The 25,279-nt window shown below is 42.7% G+C and overlaps 1 protein-coding gene across 3 annotated transcripts in view; it reads left to right on the top strand.

Annotated features, from left to right (window-relative positions):
• Positions 1 to 25,279, top strand: part of LOC127416656 (voltage-gated potassium channel subunit beta-1-like) — a 152,899-nt gene that overhangs the window by 94,799 nt on the left and 32,821 nt on the right. For all 3 annotated transcript variants that reach the window (XM_051656103.1, XM_051656100.1, XM_051656102.1), the window contains one exon: positions 14,583 to 14,626. In XM_051656103.1, coding sequence (XP_051512063.1) covers positions 14,583 to 14,626 — 44 coding nt within the window. The remainder of the gene's footprint in view (positions 1 to 14,582; positions 14,627 to 25,279) is intronic.

Genomic DNA, 25,279 nt, shown 5'->3' with positions numbered 1-25,279 from the left:
AATGTATGTATGGGAAAATTAAAAAAATTAAAAAGAAACATTCATTTTAATCATACATAGCACGGATGCGGTAAAGAAACAATGCAATTCCTCTCTCTAATGTGCACTCAAACGAAACACTTCTGTGATGCTTGTTGAACTGCCTCCATTCTTAAAGAGACAGTACCGTAAAAAAGTTTACATACCCTTGAATGTTTGGCCTTGTTACAGACACACAAGGTGACACACACAGGTTTAAATGGCAGTTAAATGTTAATTTCCCACACCTGTGGCTTTTTAAATTGTTAGCTCTCACTTGGATGCACTGAGCAGGCTAGATACTGAGCCATGGGGAGCAGAAAAGAACTGTCAAAAAACCTGCGTAACAAGGTAATGGAACTTTATAAAAAAGGAAAAAAGGATATAAAAAGATATCCAAAGCCTTGAAAATTCCAGTCGGTACTGTTCAATCACTTATTAAGAAGTGGAAAATTCAGGGATCTCTTGATACCAAGCCAAGGTCAGGTAGACCAAGAAAGATTTCAGACACAACTGCCAGAAGAATTGTTCGGGATACAAAGAAAAACCCACAGGTAACCTCAGGAGAAATACAGGCTGCTCTGGTGTGGTTGTTTCAAGGAGCACAATACGACGATACTTGAACAAAAATTAGCTGCATGGTCGAGTTGCCAGAAAGAAGCCTTTACTGCACCAATGCCACAAAAAAGCCTGGTTACAATATGCCCAACAACACCTTGACACGCCTCACAGCTTCTGGCACACTGTAATTTGGAGTGACGAGACCATAATAGAGCTTTATGGTCACAACCATAAGTGCTATGTTTGGAGAGGGGTCAACAAGGCCTATAGTGAAAAGAATACCATCCCCACTGTGAAGCATGGTGGTGTCTCACTGATGTTTTGAGGGTGTGTGAGCTCTAAATGCATGGGGAATCTTGTGAAAATTGATGGCAAGATGAATGCAGCATGTTATCAGAAAATACTGGCAGACAATTTGCATTCTTCTGCATGAAAGCTGCGCATGGGACGCTCTTGGACATTCCAGCACGACAATGACCCTAAGGAAAAGGCCAAGTTGACCCTCCAGTGGTTACAGCAGAAAAAGGTGAAGGTTCTGGAGTGGCCATCACAGTCTCCTGACCTTAATATCATCGAGCCACTCTGGGGAGATCTCAAACATGTGGTTCATGCAAGACGACCAAAGACTTTGCATGACCTGGAGGCATTTTGCCAAGATGAATGGGCAGCTATAACACCTGCAAGAATTTGGGGCCTCATAGACAACTATTACAAAAGACTGCAAGCTGTCATTGATGCTAAAGGGGGCAATGCACAGTATAAAGAACTAAGGGTATGCAGACTTTTGAACAGGGGTAATTTCATTTTTTTCTTTGTCACCATGTTTTGTTTTATGATTGTGCCATTCTGTTATAACCTACAGTTGAATATGAATCCCATAAGAAATAAAAGAAATGTGTTTTGCCTGCTCACTCATGTTTTCTTGAAAAATGGTACATATATTACCAATTCTCCAAGGGTATGCAAACTTTTGAGCACAACTGTATATATATATATATATATTAATTATACTGTATATATATATATTATACTGTATATACTGTATGTAAATATGATTGCAGCCAGTCATATTTTTTATATTGCTTGTCCTGCACCTGATCAGCCTTAATGTAGCCAACTACTTTCTTGTTTAAGGTTCATTTGTTTGTGATCTTTTCTTATAGTGAAAAGTATATGAGAAAGTCTTATTATTTGAATGTTGAGCATTTATATTGTATATTAGAGTACAATATTCTGATGAGAAAGTATAATGTGCATTTTGCTCAAGCATTTCTCTAAAAAATAAATCACATTTTTTGTCATACTTTGTCATTTAAGTATTGTTATATCGAAACAAGATTATATTGAATCGTGAACATCATTTTGTACATCAAACCAAATCATGAAATAACCATTTAAGGGCAGATTTTTCATAATTTGCCATTTAATATTTCATTTATAAAATTTCATACATTATTTCTATAATCGTTATTTCATATTTCAAAAATGTATTTCATAACATTACTTCTGCAATTCTAATATCTGTGTAAATGCTTTTATACCACGTTTAAACAGCAGCTTTTAACAGCCTGTGTAAATGCACCCTATTGTGGTCAGAGAGAGACAGGAAATCAAGGGGTGAGAGAGTGCGGGGACAGTGAAGGGCACATGAACATGTCTCCCATGAGACTGCAGTTCTTTTAATTTAATCTTAAACATCTTTCCTACTTGATCTGACTGGAAGCCAGCAATTATTTCTTGTTGTCTCGCTGTCTGCAGTAAATGATAAATAGATAGCTTTCTCCTGCTGTTCCGTCATTTACAATGTTCAAATACAGATGTGGACTCAAACTCCTGCATGTTCATCCAGAGGTTCATAGACTAGCAGAAGCGTACGTGCAATCAAAAGCAGAAGGGATTAGTTTTCTAAACAATGTTTTAGATACAGTTATTAACATAGGATATCTGCTATTTCATGTACGGATTCGGAGGGGGTTGGAATCTCTGTAGTTCCCTATCTGTCACTCACTCGAAGTTGTGTTGATGTAGTGACACTAGGGGTCACTCTTGGGAGCCCCGAACACCTCTGATCTTTGAGAAAAGGCCAATGGGAATTGGCGAGTGGAATTTGCATGCCACTCCCCCGGACATACGGGTATAAAAGGAGCTGGCCTGCAACCACTCATTCAGATTTTCTCTTCGGAGCCGAGCAGTTCTATTCATTGAGCTGAATTCTTCCGCCGAGTTCATTCACCTCATCTGCTGGATTTACGGCGCATTTCAGCGGCTTCTCCCCCTCTGCACCGGTGCAGTGCAGAGAACATCCCTGGGCGCTTCGGCAGACTGAAAGAGTATATTCTTCCTGCTGAAAGAGTATATTTTCTCCTTCTAAAAGAGTGGCACTTACGGGAGTGTCTTTTTAAAGATGCCTTTCCGTTTGTGTATAATTCCTGGTTGCGGTCATTACCTCTCTGCTTCTGACGGCCACGATCATTGTCTTACGTGTCTGGGCGCTGCCCACGCGAAGACATCATTCGTGGATGGGTCATGTCCTCATTGCGAGAACATGACTATGGCAACGTTGCGGTCGCGGCTTTCTTTTGTAAGAAGGGAAGCCACCCCAGTGGCTCCCCGCCTCGGTCCTTCTACCTATGGGTATGAGGCCACGTCGGTTAGCACTAGGGGCGATTTGGGGACTTCAATGAGACTACCTCCGTCGGGAAACCCCCATAGACCTCCCATCCCCCAGCACGCTCGTCTGCCCCAGTCGGGTTCTGGGATGAGACCGCCGGCTCACGAAGAGGATGAGTTGTCGATCGCAGCATCGGAGAGTGGGCTTGTCCAGGTTGATGCTGAGTCGCAAGCCGACACCGAGCTGACGGCCATGCTTGCCCAGGTGGCAACGAGCGTCGGGCTAGAGTGGAATCCTCCACTCTCCTCCGAACCCTCGCGGCTCGATGATTGGTTCCTGGGCCCAGAGTGCCAATCACGGCCACGCCCCTTTCTTCTCGGAGGTGCATGAGGAGCTGATGATGTTGCGGTGGGCACCTTTTACTGTCTGATCCCGGTCTTTCAGCTCCCCCGCTCTCACTACCCTCGATGGTGGGGCTGCCAGGGGGTATTCGGCGATTCTCCAGGTGGATAAAGCGGTTGCGGTGCTTCTATGCCCGCAGAGCGCTGCCACCTGGTGGGGCTGCCCGAAGCTCCTGTCCAGGACCTGTAGGTTTAAGTCGTCTCTGGCAACTGGGGCCTACGGTGCCGCTGGACCGGCCGCCTCCGCCCTGCACGCCATGGCTCTCCTGCAGGTACACCAAGCCAAGGTGCTAAAAGAACTGCATGAGGGTAGTTCTGACCCGGGGTTGATTCAGGAGCTGCGCTCGGCGACCGACCTCACTCTCCGGGTGACGAAGGTCACGGCGCGGTCTCTCGGGCAGACGATGTACACCTAGGTCGAGATGAGGGAGGCTGACAAGGCACGGTTCCTTGACGCCCCCATCTCCCAGGTGGGCCTATTCGGCAACACCGTCGAGGACTTTGCCCAGCAGTTCTCGGAGGTGAAACAGCAGACAGATCCTGCCCCAGCACGGTTCAAGACCTTGCACCCCGTCTGCTCGTCGCCAAGGGCGTCCTCCTGCTGCAACAGCACCGGCTGTTCCCCAGTGTGGAGCCGCCCGTAGGAAGCAGACGCCACCCGTCTCACGACCGGCCGCCAAGAACCCGAGAAAGGCTTCGAAGCGCCCCTGAGATGGGTGACCCAGGGACGAGAAGACCCGCTGCTCTGGAGCTGGTGTACAGACCACTCCATCCCCCGGTGGAGGGCCGGGAGGAGAATCTTTTGTTTCCTTTCTCTTTGATTTCGCCGCATGCCCAAGGGGCTTCAGTACCCAAATTTTCACCTGCCAGTACGTCCGACGCGATTGTCCCCTTGGTCTCCCTCGCCCGGAGTTTGGACGCATGGCATGCGCTTTCCAACCCATCGCGATGGCTGACCCGGACGTCCGACTCGGCTAGCGATTCAGTTCGCCAGGCGCCCGCCCAGGTTCAGCGGCGTCTGCCATTGAACACCACTGCCTTGTGTGCGGAGATCGCTACCCTTCTACGGAAGGGTGCGATAGAGCCTGTCCCTCCAGCCGAGATGAAGAAGGGGTTTTACAGCCCCTATTTCATCGTACCAAAGATAGGAGGTGGGTTGCGGCCAATCTTGGACCTGCAAGTACTAAACCGGGCTTTGCACAGACTCCCGTTCAAGATGCTGATGCAAAAACACATCAAAAACACGGCCGGCATCAAGATTGGTTCGCGGCGGTAGACCTGAAGAACGTGTACTTTCACGTCTCGGTTTTGCCTTAACACAGACCCTTCCTGCGGTTTGCCTTCGAGGGCCGGGCGTACCAGTACAAAGTCCTCCCCTTCGGCCTGTCCTTGTCCACTCGCATCTTCACGTAAGTCGCAGAGGCAGCCCTTGCCCCGCTAAGGGAAGTGGGCATCTGTATCCTCAACTATCTCAACGACTGGCTAATCCTAGCTCACTCTCGGGATTTGTTATGTGCGCTCAGGCACCTCAGCCGGCTGGGGCTTTGGATCAACTGGGAATAGAGCAAGCTCTCCCCGGTTCAGAGCATCTCTTTTCTCAGTTTGGAGTTGAACTCAGTCTTGATGACGGCGCGCCTCACAAGCGAGCATGCACAGTCGGTGCTGAACTGTCTGAAGGCGTTCAGACGGAAAACCGCGGTCCCACTGAATTTTTTTCAGAGGCTCCTGGGGCATATGGCATCCTCAGCGGTGGCTACACCACTCGGGTTGATGCATATGAGACCGCTTCAGCACTGGCTTCAGACTCGAGTCCCGAGATGGGCATGGCACTTCTGGACACATCGCATGGTCATTACGCTGATCTGTCACTGCCTCTGCAACCCTTGGTCAGACCTGGCATTTCTACGGGCTGGAATTTCCCTAGAGCAGGTCTCCAGGCGTATCGTCATCACAACGGACGCCTCCAAGACAGGTTGGGTGCCATATGCAACAGGCATGCAGTCGCCAGCTGTTGAACCGGCCCGCAACTGCGTTGGCACATCAACTGCCTTGAGTTGCTGGCGGTGCTGCTCACCCTACGGAGACTCAGGCCTTTGATCCAGGGCAAGCACGTGTTGGTCTGGACAGACAACACGGCGACGGTAGCGTACATCAACCGCCAAGGCGGCCTATGCTCCCATTTCATGTAGCAACTCGCCCGCTGTCTCCTCCTGAAATCAGCAGTGTCTCAAGTCGTTGCGAGCCACTCATATCCCGGGCGACCTCAACACCGCGGTGGACACGCTGTCATGACGTATTGCGCTCAGAGGAGAATGGAGACTCCACCCCCAGGTGGTCCAGCTGATTTGGAGTCGATTCGGTCAAGCGCAGGTAGACCTGTTCGCTTCCCGGGAATCCTCCCACTGCCCGCTTTGGTACACCCTGACCGAGGCCCCCCTCGGTACAGATGCGCTGGCACAGAGCTGGCCCCCGGGACCATGCAAGTATGTGTTCCTCCCCAGTGAGCCTACTCGCACAGACTCTGTGCAAGGTCAGGGAGGACGAGGAGCAGGTCATCCTAGTATCACCCTACTGGCCCTCCCAGACCTGGTTCTCCGACCTCATGCTCCTCATGACAGCCCCCCCCCCCCGGCGAATTCCCCTGAGGTAGGACCTTCTTTCTCAGGGACAGGCACCATCTTACACCCACGACCAGACCTCTGGAACCTCCACGACTGGCCCCTGGATGTGACACGGAAGACTTGCAGTGGTAGACACGATCACCCAGGCTAGGGCCTCCTCTATGAGACGCCTATATGCCTTGAAGTGGCATCTGTTCGCAAAGTGGTGTTCTTCCCAGCGTGAAGACCCCCAGAGATGCGCAGTTGGATCAGTGCTTTCCTTCCTGCAGGAGAGGCTGGAGGGGCGGCTGTCCCCCTCCACCTTGAAGGTGTATGTCGCCGCTATATCGGCACATCACGATGCAGTAGACGGTAAGTATTTAGGGAAGCACGACTTGATCATGAGGTTCCTGAGAGGCGCTAGGAGGTTAAATCCCCTCATTCCCTCATGGGACCTCTCTGTGGTCCTTCGGGGCCTACGGGGAGCACCATTCGAGCCCCTTGAGTCAGTTGAGCTAAAGGCACTCTCTTTGAAGACTGCCCTTCTGGTGGCGCTCACCTCCATCAAGAGGGTAGGGGACCTGCAGGCATTCTCTGTCAGCGAAACGTGCCTGGAGTTCGGTCCAGGCTACTCTCACGTGATCCTGAGACCCCGACAGGGCTATGTGCCCAAGGTTCCCACGACCCCGTTTAGGGATCAGGTGGTGAACCTGCAAGCACTGCCCCAGGAGGAGGCAGACCCAGCCTTGGCATGCTGTGTCCGGTGCGTGGTTTGCACATCTATTTAGATCGCATGCAGAGCTTTAGATGCTCTGAGCAGTTCTTTGTCTACTTTGGTGGTCAGCGGAAAGGGAGCGCCATCTCCAAACAGAGGATCACCCACTGGGTCATTGATGCCATCGCGATGGCATGTCATGTCCAGGACGTGCCGCCTCCCTTGGGGCTGCGAGCCCACTCTACCAGGAGTGTGGCGGCCTCCTGGGCCCTGAACAATGGTGCCTCTTTAGCAGACATCTGCAGAGCAGCAGGCTGGGCAACACCGAACACCTTTGCGAGGTTTTACAATCTCTGGGTTGAGCCGGTCTCATCCCGTGTGTTGTCAGGTATGAGCAGGTAAGTTCCGGAACAGCTGGCTGGGTGTACCACTTGCGTATAGCGCTTTTCCCCTCCCCGAGGTGAAGACGTGCGCTTTGACTCCCAGTCGTGTTCACAAAGTTGTGGACCCTGAATGACATTCCTCCTTAGCCCTGTGGCAGGCAGGTTTGCGGAGAAACTCCCTGCCGGCCCAGTACGGGTGCGAACTAGGCCCTGTACTGGGATAGGTGCTCCACATGCGCTGGTTCCCCGTAGGTAACCCCGTGTGATGTATCTTCCACAAAATTGTTTCCCTCTTGGTAAACTGCATCTTCCTTGGGCAGAGGCCTCTGCCCCTGGTCATCGTGTTTGTAGAGCTCCTCCCCCCTCAGGTAGGACCTACCACGGGACTTTTCCACATGACACACTTCTGACAAAACTCGGTAAGAACATGCGATGTATTTCCACTCAAATACCCCCCCCCCCCGGGTGGGGTGTGGTCTCTGCGGTGTCTTCCCCTTGGGAGTGAGTGTCATCCCCTTGGGAGTGACACCCACCCGACGTGGACACTTATGGCCCCCAGTTGGTTAACGATTTCCACTCTTTTTGGGGAGAAAAAAAAAAAGAGGAGAAGAGGCCACGGCTGGGCTAGCCCGTCCCCATTTTTTTGGGCAGTCGACTTATCCCCAGGTAAGGGGGGCCGTTTGACGCTCGTAGGAGTGTTGGGGAAGGTTACGTGATGGCCTGGTGCGCTGGTTACGAGGCACACAGCGGTCTGCCCATCTCGCACCGCCAGTCCACATAACACAGTTCAGTTGTTGTGGCATTTTGTATAGGGACCCCTAGTGTCACTACATCGACACAACATCAAGTAAGTGACAGATAGGGAACATCCTGGTTACTTTCGTAACCTCCGTTCCCTAATGGAGGGAACGAGACATTGTGTCCCTCTTGCCACAACACTGAACTACCCGCTGAAATGGCCGGGACCTTGTCTCGGCTCCTCAGCACAAAACTTGAATGAGTGGTTGCAGGCCAGCTCCTTTTATACCCGTACGTCCGGGGGAGTGGCATGCAAATTCCACTCGCCAATTCCCATTGGCCTTTTCTCAAAGATCAGAGGTGTTCAGGGCTCCCAAGAGTGACCCCTAATGTCACTACATCGACACGTCTCGTTCCCTCCATAAGGGAACGGAGGTTACGAAAGTAACCAGGACGTTATTTCTAAAATGAGAGTGTTTATTGTCTGGATGTGGGTGTTACAGAAGGTCAAGTTAAGTCAACTCATTGAACTCATTGAGTCAACCCATTTAACAAAAAAGTCAATTCAGTTGATTAATAAAAGGTATATATTTTTTATACTTTTATATGTGTTTTTTTATAAGTGCTGTCATATTACTGACACAAGTTTGCTTACACTCTCAGTTTTGTCTCTTCTGTGAGGTGAAATCCTTGCTTCTGAGAATCTAACTCATGAGACTGTTAGCCATGTCATTGTCTCTCCTTTTGACAACAGTATGGGTTATGAAAGGGGATTGTGCTATTTCCTTGGTCACGCTCTTCAGCTTAATGTGTCATAAAGTGATAGATGAATCCTTTGAGACTAATGGTAAAGACAGGCTCTAAATTAAAAAACATGCTGTGTAAATTCAAGGGTGCTAGAAACAGTTGTGCATTAGCAGTGTGTGTTATCTGTCATAGATGCCATTTTATTGTCTCAGTTATTATTCTGCACTTTCATTCTCTGGCCTTGATGCAGGGAAATAAATTCATATTGATAGTACCACAGAATGCAGAATGCATTTGCTTGCATTTTCCCTCTTGCTCGCTTTCATCCTAATTTTTTCTCTCCGTCAGCACTTTGTGTTCGCTGCACAAGTTTGTTGCTAATCCCAACCCACTACATATCAATAAAACTCATTAAAAACAATGCATTTCTAATCTTCTTGTTCATTGTGCTCACTCAGCTGTTGTTACAGTCGTGCTATGGAGTCACAGAACCGTGTTTGAGTTTTAAAACTGTTCAGGATTTGTCACACTACAGTACTAGGCAAAAATGTTATTACTGTAGTGCTGTAATAGACTAGCGACATCTGATATAAATGGATTTGAATTACAATATAAATGCAAAAGTAAATGCTTGGACAACATAATGTACTCATACTGTCCAGTTGTACATACTGAAAGGATTAGATGAAAACAAGGCCACGGGAACAGATTCTGAACAGGGGGTTCTGCAGACGGATGGAAGGGGGAGGCGTATACAGAATACGACGGTTTGACAGCACTTAACAGGGAGTGCTGCAACTTCCTGCGGCTATGGATGAAAATTGAAAATGAAAATTCTGTAATTATTTGCTTGCTCTCATGTCATTCCCAAACCCCATGACTTTCTTTCTTTTGCGGAACACAAAAGAAAATTTTTTAAAGAATGCAGTGACTGCTGATTTCCAAACAATAGCAGTTGATATTTGCTCACTATAAGCTTAAAAAAAACACCCAAAAGTAATTGTAACATCCATGCAACTTGAGTGTCATATTTTTATTAATCTGAAGGCATACGATCACTTTGTACACTGTAAAATGTAATAAGCTGACTTTACTTAAAAAAAGTGAGGAAACCAGTTGCCTTAATAAAATCAAGTAAATATAGTTATTTGGCTCAAGTGAAGTGGACTATTCCTAGTTCACTTTACTTAAGCCAAATCAGTACATTTACTGCCAAATAAGTACATTTTAGCAGAGGTGGGGGCAAGTCACACATGTTGAAGTCACAAGCAAGTCTCAAGTCTTATCCATCAAGTCCTAGTCAAGTCTCAAGTCACAGTGCAGACAAATCAAGCAAGTCAAGTCAAGTCAGTCACTTATCTCAAGCAAGTCAAGTCAAGTCCTGCTAAGTGTCAAGTCGAGTCAAGTCACAGTACCAAACAGATATAAATAAAATGAATTTTTACCCCCGAAAAGATGAACTTATATACAGTTGAAGTCAGAAGTTTACATACATTTTTTTAACCACTTCACAGATTTCATATTAGCAAACTATAGTTTTGGCAAGTCGTTTAGGACATCTACTTTGTGCATGACAGTCATTTTTCAAACAATTGTTTACAGACAGATTGTTTCACTTTTAATTGACTACATCACAATTCTAGTGGGTCAGAAGTTTACATTCACTAAGTTAACTGTGCCTTTAAGCAGCTTGGAAAATTACAGAAAATGATGTCAAGCTTTTAGGTAATTAGCCAGTTAGCTTCTGATAGGCTAATTTGCTAATTGGAGTCAATTGGAGGTGTACCTGTAGATGTATTTTATGGCCTACATTCAAACTCAGTGCCTCTTTGCTTGACATCATGAGAACATCAAAAGAAATCAGCCAAGACCTCTGTGGACCTCCACAAGTCTGTTTCAGCCTTGAAAGCAATTTCCAAATGCCTGAAGGTACCAAGTTCATCTACAAATAATAGTACACATGTATAAACAACATGGGACCACACAGCCATCATACCACTCAGGAAGTAGACGCATTCTGTCTCCTAGAGGTGAACGTAGTTTGGTGCAAAAAGTGCAAATCAATCCCAGAACAACAACAAAGGACCTTGTGGAGATGCTGTAGGAAACAGGTAGAGAAGTATCTATATCCACAGTAAAATGAGTCCTATATCGACATTACCTGAAAGGCTGCTCAGCAAGGAAGAAGCCAATTCTCCAAAACTGCCAAAAAAAGCCAGATTACAGTTTGCAAGTGCACATGGGGACAAAGATCTTACTTTTTGGAGAAATTTCCTCTAGTCTGATGAAACAAAAATTGAACTTTTTGGCCATAATGTCCATCGTTATGTTTGGAGGAAAAAGGGTGAGGCTTGCAAGCCAAAGAACACCATCCCAACTGTGAAGCATGGGGGTGGCAGCATCATGTTGTGGGGGTGCTTTGCTGCAGCAGGGACTGGTGCACATCACAAAATAGATAGCATCATGAGGAAGGAAAATTATGTGGATATATTGAAGTAACATTTCAAGACATCAGCCATGAAGTTAAAGCTCGGTCACAAATGGGTCTTCCAGATGGACAATGACCTCCATACCTCCAAAGTTGTGGCAAAATGGCTTAATGACAACAAAGTCAAGGTATTGGAGTGGCGATCACAAAGCCCTGACCTCAATCTGATAGAAAATGTGTGGGCAGAACTGAAAAAGCGTGTGGGAGCAAGGAGGCCTACAAACTTGACTCAGTTGCACCAGTTCTGTCTGGAGGAATGGGCCAAACTTCCAGCAACTTATTATGAGAAGCTTGTGGAAGGCTACCCAAAATGTCTGACCCATGTTAAACAATTTAAAAACAATGCTACCAAATACTAACAAATTGTATGTAAACTTCTGACCCACAAAGAAATAAAAGCTGAAATAAATAATTCTCTCAACTATTATTCTTACGTTTCACATTCTTAAAATAATGATCCTAACTGACCTAAGATAGGGAATGTTTTCTACGATTAAATGTCAGGAATTTTAAAAAACTGAGTTTAAATGTATTTGGCTAATTTATATGTAAACTTCAACTGTACATATCTTTACATACTTGTATATTAATTATATACATATCTGTGCTACATTAATATCTGAAAATAAAATAATATAATCAATCTCGCCATCTTGTGGTCTTATATTGTTTATGAACGATTGCATTTTAGCCTGATCTCATGGTAATTTGTATGTATTTGAACATAATGTGTATAGGTACATAAATTCTTACGCGATTACAACTCGTATAACTTAAGACATTTGCAGTTTGCACTGTGAAATTTATGAAATTATCATAAAAGCTAAAAAAGTATGAAATACCATCCTCGAATGAAATGCCGCTAATAAACAACACAGTGTCATTAAAACTGTTTATATTGTTTTCTATCATTAAAAGATAGTAAAAAGGCAAATGTCAGCTAATTTCAAACGTGTTATTAATCACACTAAATATCCTTGCATTGCATATTGTGCATCTGGCAAATCTTTTTTTATTGACACGGTCCAATTCGAAGTCCTTATAGCCTAAAGAGATTATTTTTGAAGGTCGATCGTCTGTTATGTTTGGCGCTTTTTTTGCTTGTGCAGCGTTAACTGCGCAGGCACCGATCAGTGGTGTTGGTGGTTCCGTCATGGCTTACAGTAAATTTTTGCATATGAATTAATTAATGCAACAATAATTATTTAAAAAAAATAAATAATTACTGTTTATAATAAGTTATTGAAAATGAAAAACATTCAAGTCATTACGAGACACTACATTCACAGAAATGACGTGACTATGTACTTTAAACAATTTTTTTTTGCAATCTTAACACAAAAAAACCCTCTGTTTCATGTATGAAAACTTTTGCGTGAATTGGGGAGGTGGATATTGAAGCGGAATATTCATGACAGATTTCCTCTGACTGGCGTTAGACATTGGCTGTGTCCCAAGACTTAGTGAGCTGCCTACATACAGTAGACAGCATTTTTGGGCGTCAAAACCGCAGCAGGGGGTTGCTGTTCACACTGAATGTGTTTGTTCTTCTGTCCACATTGTTTTTCTATGCAAACACATGCTAGTAAGGCAGTTTAGCAATTTTGAGACACAGCCTTTAACTTCCTTTTGGACAGCAACGGAGCACAACAGCTCAACACTCGCATCACTGGGGGCCTGGGTAGCTCAGCAAGTAAAGACGCTGACTACCACACCTGGAGTCGCAAGTCGGGCATGCTGAGTGGTTCCAGTCAGGCTTTCTATGCAACCGATTGGCCCGGTTGCTAGGGTGGGTAGAGTCATGTTGGGTTAACCTCCTCGTGGTCACTATAATGTGGTTCTCGCTCTCGGTGGGGCGTGTGGTGAGTTGTGCGTGGATGCCGCAGAGAATAGCGTGAGCCTCCACATGCGCTAGATCTCCAAGGTAATGCGTCAACAAGCCATGTGATAAGATGTGCGGACTGACTGTCTCAGACGCGGAGGCAACTGAGATTCGTCCTCCGCCACCCAGATTGAGGCGAATCACTACGCCACCATGAGGACTTAGAGTGCATTGGGAATTGGGCATGCCAAATTGGGGAGAAAAGGGGAGAAAATCCCCTTAAACTATTTGTTTTTATTGTGTACGTAAAAATATTGCATACTGACTTTTGAGCTACCCATTTCTTTTAACATGATGAATTGCAAATATCAAATGAAGCAAAGATTTTCCTTTGTTCGTTTAAAAAAATGTTCTATAACAGATTAAAATTTGTTGACTGTCATGTTCTCTTTGTAGTTTCAGTCCTGCACTTCAAGTCAAAGTCAAGTCTCAAGTCATTTGCTCTGAAGAAAAGTCAAGTAATTTTCTTACTTTAATCAAGCAAGTTGCAAGTCCTGAAATTTGCGACTTGACTCAAGTCATGTAACTCGAGTCCTACGCCTTTGCATTTTAGGCAATCGGTTTACATGCTTTTTAAAGGAAGATTGCATGATGAACAGACATAAGTCATTATTTACTCTCAAATCAAATAAAATCATTGTGCAACTCATACTAAGCTCAAATCAAACATGACAATATGTCTACAACATCAAACCTCTGGTTCTTGGATGTATCGTGACCAAACATTACAAGGATATGACACAAAAACCAATTAGGTTTAATGTCATTGACTTCACATTTCATTTGGGCTCTGAGTTGAAATAGAATTACTCTCAACTGTCTGTGCTGTTAACTAGCTATAAACATGTTGAGAGTTTAGCTAACTTTCTCAGCAAGATTTTCGTTAAACTCTCTGTTCCTGTAGCCCAACTGGTAGAGCAACACCAAAGTCATGGGTTTGATTTCCAATGGAAACACATACTGTACTGACAAAATGCATACTTGGAATGCACTGTGTGTCGCTTTGGATAAATGCATCTGTCAAATGCATTAATGTAAGCAATTTGTTCTGCCATGGCAGTAGTTGGACTGAAAGTGAAAACTGACATACTGAAGAAGGAAGTTTATGCTAATGCCCGCTTTAGCAACTGTTGCGGGAATGCTGAGAATGCAATGCATACTTGCGTTGCATCATGAATTGTGTTCTGACAAACTTCGGAATGTAAAAACACATGAAACCAAGCTTGCATAGCTAGAAGCGGTTGCGTACCTTTCCTTAAAAAAAAATAAATAAATAAAATAATGTTTCAGGTCTAAATCTACAGTCTGAGTTGATTCATTATTTTCAGGTAACCAAAAACTGTTTAGATCTAAGCAGCCGGATCCAAAATGAGACCTGTGTTCAATTCTAATAGAAATGTAATATTTGTTTCTCTTTCTTCTCTCTGTTTCTGTCCAGGAACCTTGGAAAATCTGGATTGAGAGTATCATGCCTAGGTTTGGGTAAGTATTTCTTTATACATCTAAAAAAGGATGTTTCTTCACACTGCAAGTTTTCTTTGTTTGGTGTAATATCAGAGATGGAAACTCGAGTCTGCGACTCGGACTCGGACTTAAGTCGCAAAAAAATGACTTGCAACTCGACTCGGACTCGTAAATAATTGACTTGAGACTTGACTTGGATTTGAAATTAAAGACTTGTAAAAAAAACACAAGCCATTTTTTGACTGTTAATCCTGCCGGTGGGACTACAGAGTTGGCCAACTCTCCCGCTCTCTCTCTCTCTCTCTCTCTCTCTCCCCGTTTATGTGCTGCCGTTTTCTATTAAGCGATATCAAGTGGCATACGCATCAAAAGTGGAATGAAACAGCGCTATTTGCTGCCCGGATCAATGGACAAAGGAGCCCGAGCACAAAGCAGCTGAGCTTACACGTCTTGCAGACTAGTCTCGAGCTCTCAATCTCACATCTCATATTAAAGTGCTGCGAGGACCAGTGAGAAGCACAGCACGAGTCACTGAACATTTGAATTCGGCACAGAATTCTCTGGTCCAAACCTCTCGGTGAGCAAACATTAAATGGCCCTACAAAACGGCATTGATGCTGAGATAACACCATGACATGCACAGACATAAATAACAGACTTTTCACACATCACCACTAGGGCTGCCCCCTGATAGTCAACCAAAGGTTAGTCGATCAGAAGAGTCTTGGTCGACCAAGTTTTGATTGGTTGGTTGGTCGCAGGAAAAAAAAAAACTCCACAGGAAACCGACGAACACCGGTATTACCGCTGGTTGAATGCTAGGTGGTACTATGGGGTAATTTTTGTTAAGCAGGGTTAGGGTTAAGCCTACACATAGCAAGACACCTTGATTTCAAACTTTGAACTTTTTTATTTATATTAACTAAAAATTCAAATGAAACTGGAAAAAAAATGTAATTAAAATGTGTGTTGTTCAACTTTTTGAAAGATGGCTTTACAACATTTGTCAACATCTCTCTGGCAAAGAACCTACTTCATCTGTGCGTTCTCTACCGGTCGGGTATTTCGTTGTCCAGGAAAATACATTATATGTGTGAATAAATTCTATATAAATTCTGAATAATTTCTACACTACACACTGCTCTCTCCCACCTGGAAAAAAGGAACATATATGTGAGAATGCTGTTTGTAGACTATAGCTCAGCATTCAACACCATAGTGCCCTCCAAGCTAGATGAGAAACCCCGGGCTCTGGGCTTAATAAGCTCGCTGTGCAGCTGGATCCTGGACTTCCTGTCAAGCAGACGCCAGGTGGTTAGAATGAGCAGCAACATCTCCTCATCACTGACCCTCAACACTGGAGCCCCGCAGGGCTGTGTTCTCAACCCACTCCTGTATTCCCTGTACACACATGACTGTGTGGCAACACATAGCTCCAATGCCATCATTAAATTTGCTGATGATACGACGGTGGTAGGTCTGATGACTGACAATGATGAAACAGCCTACAGAGTGGAGGTGCACACTCTGTCATGCTTGAGTTTGTCTTTTTAAATATGTGCCCTCCTGTGTATGTATTGTATGCACATTTAAAAATTAACAGAAAAAGATGAATAGCTGTGAACGTGATGGTGCGAATCCAGTCTCTCGCCATTCATTTCTTGTCAATTTGAAGAAGTTAAAAGTCAGTTAACCTAAAAATGTGCTTCATGTGGTGACATCTTAATGTTCTAAAAAACAGGGGGAGTGTTCAGGAAATCTGTTAGAAAATAACAATGCTGGAAATTTTATTCTTCAACTTTAATAATACTGAATCAACTTTACAACAAAGTCAGTTTTAAGATACAAGAAATAGCTCCTTAAGGTACCAGCAACATGTTTTCACTTTTTACAGTGTGGTTTGTGCCTCATTCTGAGAATCCACTACAGCACATGAATGATTTTGAATCAAACTGCCTAAACAATGAAAAGAGAATGGGAGAAGTATTCCTGTTATATGAAGCTCTTTCATGTTGTGTGAATTCAGGTAAATTTGGCAACTTTTTGTCATTGAAGTGGCCAAATTTATATGTATTTAAGGATAAATAATATGAACAACAAAAGCATGCAGATTATATTCAAAAACAGAGAACATTACAACAGATGTTTTATTAGGATGTTAACCTTTTTTCAGGAATATAAAGTGTGTTAGTCATAACACTGTTCTCTGAGACAAATGGACAGTTCTTGTGTTGTGGTCACATCTGTGTTTACCACAGAGCACATTGGTCATGTGCATCTCCACAACATTTAAGCATGTCTTATGTAACACTATTTTTTTTAATCATACACTAGAGAAAAATAAGTAGAAGAATGTCTCACTCTCTCGCAGAGAAGGTATAAGAATGAATTAAATATAGAATCAGGCAGGTTAAGTGTGCCCAACAGAGACAATGTGTGGGACTGTACACTAGAGAACAGAGTGGGAAAAAGAGTACTGACTGACTTCTCAGCCTTCTCCAAGTTTATATAGATCTGTCTGTCTATTTCTTTTTTTTTTTTACACAACACACACACACACACACTCAGTAGTGTTCAGGAGTAAATTATTAATAATGCTAATACCTTAACTACTTTGTTATAGATGAGTTTGACTGTTGTTTCATTACTCTAAATGTATAGCTTGGCAAACCAGATTGATCTCACAGTGAAATCGGAAACAGTAGGCTTACTTTTCTTTAGCTAAAATCGGTCTGTACTTACCGAAATTCAAAACACTGCCCCCAGTGGCCAAATCGGTAAGTGTTGTTGAGCGAATGGAAACACGCGAGCTTAATCTTCCATCTGTTCAAGGAGGGGCGCCAAAAGCGAGTTGTGAAGCAAGTGAGATGGCATAATGATGCCGATCCTAGGGTACCGGAACTCTTGGAAACAACATGCCGACTTCCCGTGTGATCATTTTGCTCAAGCTACGAGTTTAAAGTAGCTTTCACAAAACTAATACACACTTGATTTGACTGGTTATCGGTTTCATTCATCTTCAAAAAATTAAGGCACGTAAGGAAATGCAAATCGGTTGTCAAAGAGGGTTTTATGAATGAAGAGTATACGTAATTACTCAAGGAGCTGGCAAAGGTAGTTGTTCTGGAGAATTTTTGTATGACCATAATCGAGAGCAGCCACCCAGGTAGCTGTCTCATTCAAAGGTCAGCATGCTGCCAACTATCTATCTCCCATAATGCCACAAGTGCAAAAAACTGATGGTGCTACACCAACGTTATGGCAAGGAGCGCACTCAGAGACGGCAACCCACCGCGGGCCCTGCCATGCTGCATTAGATAAAAGAGGGATGCAGCTCAACACACTGGCAGCTTCCCTCTATTCTCCATGAAATTGCAGACCAGTTCAGTAGAATTTTTTTTTTAAATATCAGCTTTAAAATGTGTATTTACAGTCGATTTTAGCATGAGGATATAGGGAAAAACTCACCATAGAATTAATGTAATCTTAACTGATACAAAAGTAATGTAAGGGCACTTCAGGAAAATCAGTTCAGGACACTTAAGCAACAGTAAAGAAAGTTGTGCAAAACTGTTATGATGCTAGGGTGTTGTGGGTGGTTGCTTGGGGGTGGCCAAGTGGTACCTAAGGTGTTGAGTGTTTTTAGTGCATTGCTATAGTCAAAAGAGCCCAATCCCACGTCTCTCTACTCCTTCCTTCAATGTTAGTCTTAAGGATTTTTTTTTGCCCGTTTTATCTTTTGCCAGGCAAGCATTTGATGTCTGGTTGCTTTAAAAAGTAGCAGCACCCTCACTTTAACAAGCTGTGTGTTGTAATACTTAGTTTTGTTTAAATCCCTAACCCTTAGTATAAGCAATTCATATATACCAGTGACACTTGATCACTTATTAATCTATGTAGAGGCAACACATTGGCTACATATGTGTGTGGGGATTTTAACTTGATGCATTGTTTTGGAGCTCAGTCATGCGCAGGACTGATACGTGGCATCAAGATCACGTCCAGCCAATATGTTTCACTCAGCCAACACTTTCACAATACACAAAAGACATTGTCAAAATTGTTGGCTAAATGGAACAATGCATACAAGACAATAGGCTATGTTTCATCCAGCCAAAACATTGACAATACACAAGACAATAGATTTCATGCAGCCAGCAATTTAAAGACAGAGCTAAGTTAAAGTTACACTGTGTAACATTTGGCCCTCTAGCGGTTGAAGCATAAAACTGCAAGTTACTTGCAGAGGAACACTTTACATCAGTTGTGATTTGGCACTGCTCTGCGCAAATTAATCTCATGGTTCAAGGATGCGGGGAAAGGTGCTTTATTGAACATGTAAATAAAAGGCAGAAGTTTGCAATATAACATTACCTAAGAAATGATTAAACATCTATTGCTGTAGTTACAACAGAGAGCTGGTTACACACTAAAAAAATTAATATACATTACTGTGCTATGAAATCACTACATTATAAACAGCTGGAGAGGAGCATGCATTCATGGGAAACAAGCTTGTACCTATAGTGGCTTTTAGATCCTTTTAAACAGGCTAAAAAGGACAAAATGACAAGTGTCTGTACACAGATTTATTGCTTCAAAAATACTTTGGCTTATACTTACATTTTAGACCATTAGGTCTTAGGCAAAAAAAAAAAAAAAAAAAATTGGGGGAATTTAAAAAAATGCAGCAAAGTTATAAAATACTCAAGTCATGAATGTTGGTAAACATGTAACAGGAACTTCACCAGAAAAGCAATACTTCGATCAGTACACGAGTAATGTTCGATTCATTAAAGCATGACAACCAATGTAAGCTTCAACAATCCTACCACAAAACAAGCATTATAGTAGGTAAACAACTGCACCAAATGGTCAAAGAAATTAAGCGATTTCACTCCACGGTTGTTCTGACTGCTGAAGCCACAGCTGGACTGACTGAACAGCAGTCACACTCGAATCCTGCTTCTCATGACACAGCCGGACCTTCTTTCTGAGCTTACGGACATAACGTAAACATGCAAGGACGAATGACGTATGCCTGCGATTTCGCACCACATTCGACAGCTCTAAATAAAAATCTTTATTGTAGACTTACCATAGTGAATCGGAAGACGACAAGGACAGGGTTTTGAACATGGATTTTTTTTTTTTGGTACTCACACCATAAACTTAAGCGTTTCTTTAAACCCCCCATGATTTTGAGACAGGTACCATCATAGTATCACAGTACCATGATATTATTTGAAGTTCCTAATGCCATGGTACATTAATTTGTTAATCACTTAGTATGTACTTAAATACATTGTAACATGAAAACTGTAAAGTTACCCTTTTTTGTAAAGGTAAAATGCATTGATCTCTCCAGTGAAAAATCATTACTAGATATTTTACTCAGTGCCGTTTTGACCCTAGGGCACTCTTAACCAATTTCTTGATGGTCAGTTTAAAGAAACTCTCATGAATATCTTAATTTACCTGAAAACCCATCAAAATAATTAGACCTGCTCAAAAAGAACATTCAGACAGCAGAGGTTAACCAGACTGTTAACATTGCAAAGCCAAGACCTTCGATGTGACATAACAACATACTAATATATCTAGAATGAAGGAATAAGAGAAGCACTAAGCATTAACAATGAGTTTCTACTCAGTCTGGCTGTGATCAAACTGACCTTATACATGCTTTCCAGATGGAGGACGGCTGAGATGTCAATCAGTGGGTTAATCTGCTAAACTCTTTCCTTTAACAGTCTCACCCAAAGTTAAATTATAAATGCTGTGAGTTGAGAATCAAGGTCATGGATGTGAAATCAAACTGGCCTGGCAGATCATTGAGGATCTAAATTATATCTAATTAGATTAGATGAGATCTGATTAGATTAAGGCTTTAATCTGATTGGGCAGAGGACCAGAACAAACTGCTGTATAATCTGAAATATCAACACAAAATGTCTGTAAATGAGTTTGCCTGTCAGCCTCTGCTTGTGGAATGTCGTTTCTGTCTCTAATGTTGACTCTTTTTGCTGGCAGCTCTGTCTGTCCTACCCATAACTGACACGTTTGCTTCTCCCATCATATATCTGATTTCCAGTGAGAGATAATTTGCTCTCTTGTTTTCACAATTGTGCTCTTGCCATCAGCACAGTGGCCTCATGTCACTAACCTGCTAGCCTTCTGCCTCTCATTCTCTCCCTCCTTCTCTTTTCCTACTTTAAATGGCCTCAGCCTACATCTGCATATTGTGACATCTCTGCCCTCAGCTAAACTTAAACAGAAAATAGAAAAGAAGGCCACATAAAGAATAAATATGTGCATGTATTTACTGATGTTTATAGTTATGATTAAGAAAGCAGATTATAGCTACTGGACAACAACAGTAGAGGTCACAGGAGCAGTGGTTTTGTTCTTGAAAAAAATAACAAAACTTTTCCTGTCAAAAATCCAATCCCTTTGTCCTCAGACTTCTGTAGGGACCAAAAACAAGTCCCCCTCAAAGGAAATACATATACAGGTGCATCTCAATAAATTAGAATGTCGTGGAAAAGTTCATTTATTTCAGTAATTCAACTCAAATTGTGAAACCCATGTATTAAATAAATTCAATGCACACAGACTGAAGTAGTTTAAGTCTTTGGTTCTTTTAATTGTGATGATTTTGGCTCACATTTAACAAAAACCCACCAATTCACTATCTCAAAAAATTAGAATACATCATAAGACCAATAAAAAAAACATTTTTAGTGAATTGTTGGCCTTCTGGAAAGTATGTTCATTGACTGTATATGTACTCAATACTTGGTAGGGGCTCCTTTTGCTTTAATTACTGCCTCAATTCGGCGTGGCATGGAGGTGATCAGTTTGTGGCACTGCTGAGGTGGTATGGAAGCCCAGGTTTCTTTGACAGTGGCCTTCAGCTCATCTGCATTTTTTGGTCTCTTGTTTCTCAGTTTCCTCTTGACAATACCCCATAGATTCTCTATGGAGTTCAGGTCTGGTGAGTTTGCTGGCCAGTCAAGCACACCAACACCATGGTCATTTAACCAACTTTTGGTGCTTTTGGCAGTGTGGGCAGGTGCCAAATCCTGCTGGAAAATGAAATCAGCATCTTTAAAAAGCTGGTCAGCAGAAGGAAGCATGAAGTGCTCCAAAATGTCTTGGTAAACAGGTGCAGTGACTTTGGTTTTCAAAAAACACAATGGACCAACACCAGCAGATGACATTGCACCCCAAATCATCACAGACAGTGGAAACTTAACGCTGGACTTCAAGCAACTTGGGCTATGAGCTTCTCCACCCTTCCTCCAGACTCTAGGACCTTGGTTTCCAAATGAAATACAAAACTTGCTCTCATCTGAAAAGAGGACTTTGGACCACTGGGCAACAGTCCAGTTCTTCTTCTCCTTAGCCCAGGTAAGACGCCTCTGACGTTGTCTGTGTTCAGGAGTGGCTTAACAAGAGGGATACGACAACTGTAGCCAAATTCCTTGACACGTCTGTGTGTGGTGGCTCTTGATGCCTTGACCCCAGCCTCAGTCCATTCCTTGTGAAGTTCACCCAAATTCTTGAATCAATTTTTCTTGACAATCCTCATAAGGCTGCGGTTCTCTCAGTTGGTTGTGCATCTTTTTCTTCCACACTTTTTCCTTCCACTCAACTTTCTGTTAACATGCTTGGATACAGCACTCTGTGAACAGCCAGCTTCTTTGGCAATGAATGTTTTTGGCTTACCCTCCTTGTGAAGGGTGTCAATGATTGTCTTCTGGACAACTGTCAGATCAGCAGTCGTCCCCATGATTGTGTAGCCTAGTGAACCAAACTGAGAGACCATTTTGAAGGCTCAGGTAACCTTTGCAGGTGTTTTGAGTTGATTAGCTGATTGGCATGTCACCATATTCTAATTTTTTGAGATAGTGAATTGGTGGGTTTTTGTTAAATGTGAGCCAAAATCATTACAATTAAAAGAACCAAAGACTTAAACTACTTCAGTCTGTGTGCACTGAATTTATTTAATACACGAGTTTCACAATTTGAGTTGAATTACTGAAATAAATGAACTTTTCCACGACATTCTAATTTATTGAGATGCACCTGTATATACACACTACTGGTCAAAAGTTTTGAAACACTTTTTTTTTTTTCTGGGTTTTTTTTTTCTTCTTTTTTTTCACATTTTAAAATAATAGTAAAGTCATCAAAACTATGGAATAACATAAATGGAACTATGGGGATTATGTTGTGACTAAACAAAATCCAAAATAAATCAAAACTGTGCTATATTTTAAATAATGAAATAAATTAATATTGTGGCACAATTATATTTTTGTCTACAAAACTAATTTCAAACATTTAAGCATATGCCTTCAGATCAAAAGATTTTTAAGATCATGAGAAACATTTCAGTCAAGTGTTTCAAAACTTTTGATCAGTAGTGTGTATATATATTTATAGATGAGAACTCCTTCAGTACTGTTTGAAAAGCAGCCCAGGGTGATACCTCAAGAAGTTGGTTGAGAAAATGTCAAGAGTACATATCTGCAAATTCTAGGCAAAGGGTGACTACTTTGAAGATGCTAAAATACAGGTGCATCTCAATAAATTAGAATGTCGTGGAAAAGTTCATTTATTTCAGTAATTCAACTCAAATTGTGAAACTCGTGTATTAAATAAATTCAGTGCACACAGACTGAAGTACTTTAAGTCTTTGGTTCTTTTAATTGTGATGATTTTGGCTCACATTTAACAAAAACCCACCAATTCACTATCTCAACAAATTAGAATATGGTGACATGCCAATCAGCTAATCAACTCAAAACACCTGCAAAGGTTTCCTGAGCCTTCAAAATAGTCTCTCAGTTTGGTTCACTAGGCTACACAATCATGGGGAAGACTGCTGATCTGACAGTTGTCCAGAAGACAATCATTGACACCCTTCACAAGGAGGGTAAGCCACAAACATTCATTGCCAAAGAAGCTGGCTGTTCACAGAGTGCTGTATCCAAGCATGTTAACAGAAAGTTGAGTGGAAGGAAAAAGTGTGGAAGAAAAAGATGCACAACCAACCGAGAGAACCGCAGCCTTATGAGGATTGTCAAGCAAAATCGATTCAAGAATTTGGGTGAACTTCACAAGGAATGGACTGAGGCTGGGGTCAAGGCATCAAGAGCCACCACACACAGACGTGTCAAGGAATTTGGCTACAGTTGTTGTATTCCTCTTGTTAAGCCACTCCTGAACCACAGACAACATCAGAGTCGTCTTACCTGGACTAAGGAGAAGAAGAACTGGACTGTTGCCCAGTGGTCCAAAGTCCTCTTTTCAGATTTTGTATTTCATTTGGAAACCAAGGTCCTAGAGTCTGGAGGAAGGGTGGAGAAGCTCATAGCCCAAGTTGCTTGAAGTCCAGTGTTAAGTTTCCACAGTTTGTGATGATTTGGGGTGCAATGTCATCTGCTGGTGTTGGTCCATTGTGTTTTTTGCAAACCAAAGTCACTGCACCCGTTTACCAAGACATTTTGGAGCACTTCATGCTTCCTTCTGCTGACCAGCTTTTTAAAGATGCTGATTTCATTTTCCAGCAGGTTAAATGACCATGGTGTTGGTGTGCTTGACTGGCCAGCAAACTCACCAGAACTGAACCCCATAGAGAATCTATGTCAAGAGGAAAATGAGAAACAAGAGACCAAAAAATGCAGATGAGCTGAAGGCCACTGTCAAAGAAACCTGGGCTTCCATACCACCTCGGCAGTGCCACAAACTGATCACCTCCATGCCACACCGAATTGAGGCAGTAATTAAAGCAAAAGGAGCCCCTACCAAGTATTGAGTGCATATACAGTAAATGAACATACTTTCCAGAAGGCCAACAATTCACTAAAAATGTTTTTTTTATTGGTCTTATGATGTATTCTAATTTTTTTGAGATAGTGAATTGGTGGGGTTTTGTTAAATGTGAGCCAAAATCATCACAATTAAAAGAACCAAAGACTTAAACTACTTCAGTCTGTGTGCACTGAATTTATTTAATACACGAGTTTCACAATTTGAGTTGAATTACTGAAATAAATGAACTTTTCCACGACATTCTAATTTATTGAGATGCACCTGTATAACACAGTTTTAATTTGTTATTCCATAGTTTTGATGACTTTACTATTATTTTAAATGTAAAAAAAATTTATAATAAATGAGTGTGTTTCAAAACTTTTGACTGGTAGTGTGTGTGTGTGTGTGTATATATATTACATAAACATTAGTGTCATGATTCACTGTTGTCTGCCCTGTGTTTTGCCCTGTCATCTGTTCCCCCTGGACTACACTACCCATAATCCACAGCTCTGATCACTTCAAGCTGTTCCCTATTGTTCTCACCTGTGTTCCATTCACACATTAGTCTGTGTATATATATATATATATATGCCCTGTTGTCTGCTTGTTCTTGGTAAGGCGTTGTAGATGTGTGTTTTGACTGTCTGTTTACTGGCCAGTTCCAGTTGTTGAGGTTTCCTGCGTTTTCTCCTCATGGTTGTTTTCTTTGTTCCTGTGTTTATCCCATTAATTTGTACTTTATTTATGGTTCAAGTTTGCCACACCTAGATCCAGCTTCCCGTGACCTCCTTCCTCACGTTACAATTAGCTAGACAGATGTCTTTGCGCTGCTTCTTTCTGTTT

This window comes from Myxocyprinus asiaticus, chromosome 26 (assembly GCF_019703515.2).
Source record: "Myxocyprinus asiaticus isolate MX2 ecotype Aquarium Trade chromosome 26, UBuf_Myxa_2, whole genome shotgun sequence".
NCBI lineage: Eukaryota > Metazoa > Chordata > Actinopteri > Cypriniformes > Catostomidae > Myxocyprinus > Myxocyprinus asiaticus.
Note: the sequence above shows the minus strand (reverse complement) of the source record. Positions and strands in the feature narration are given on the sequence as shown.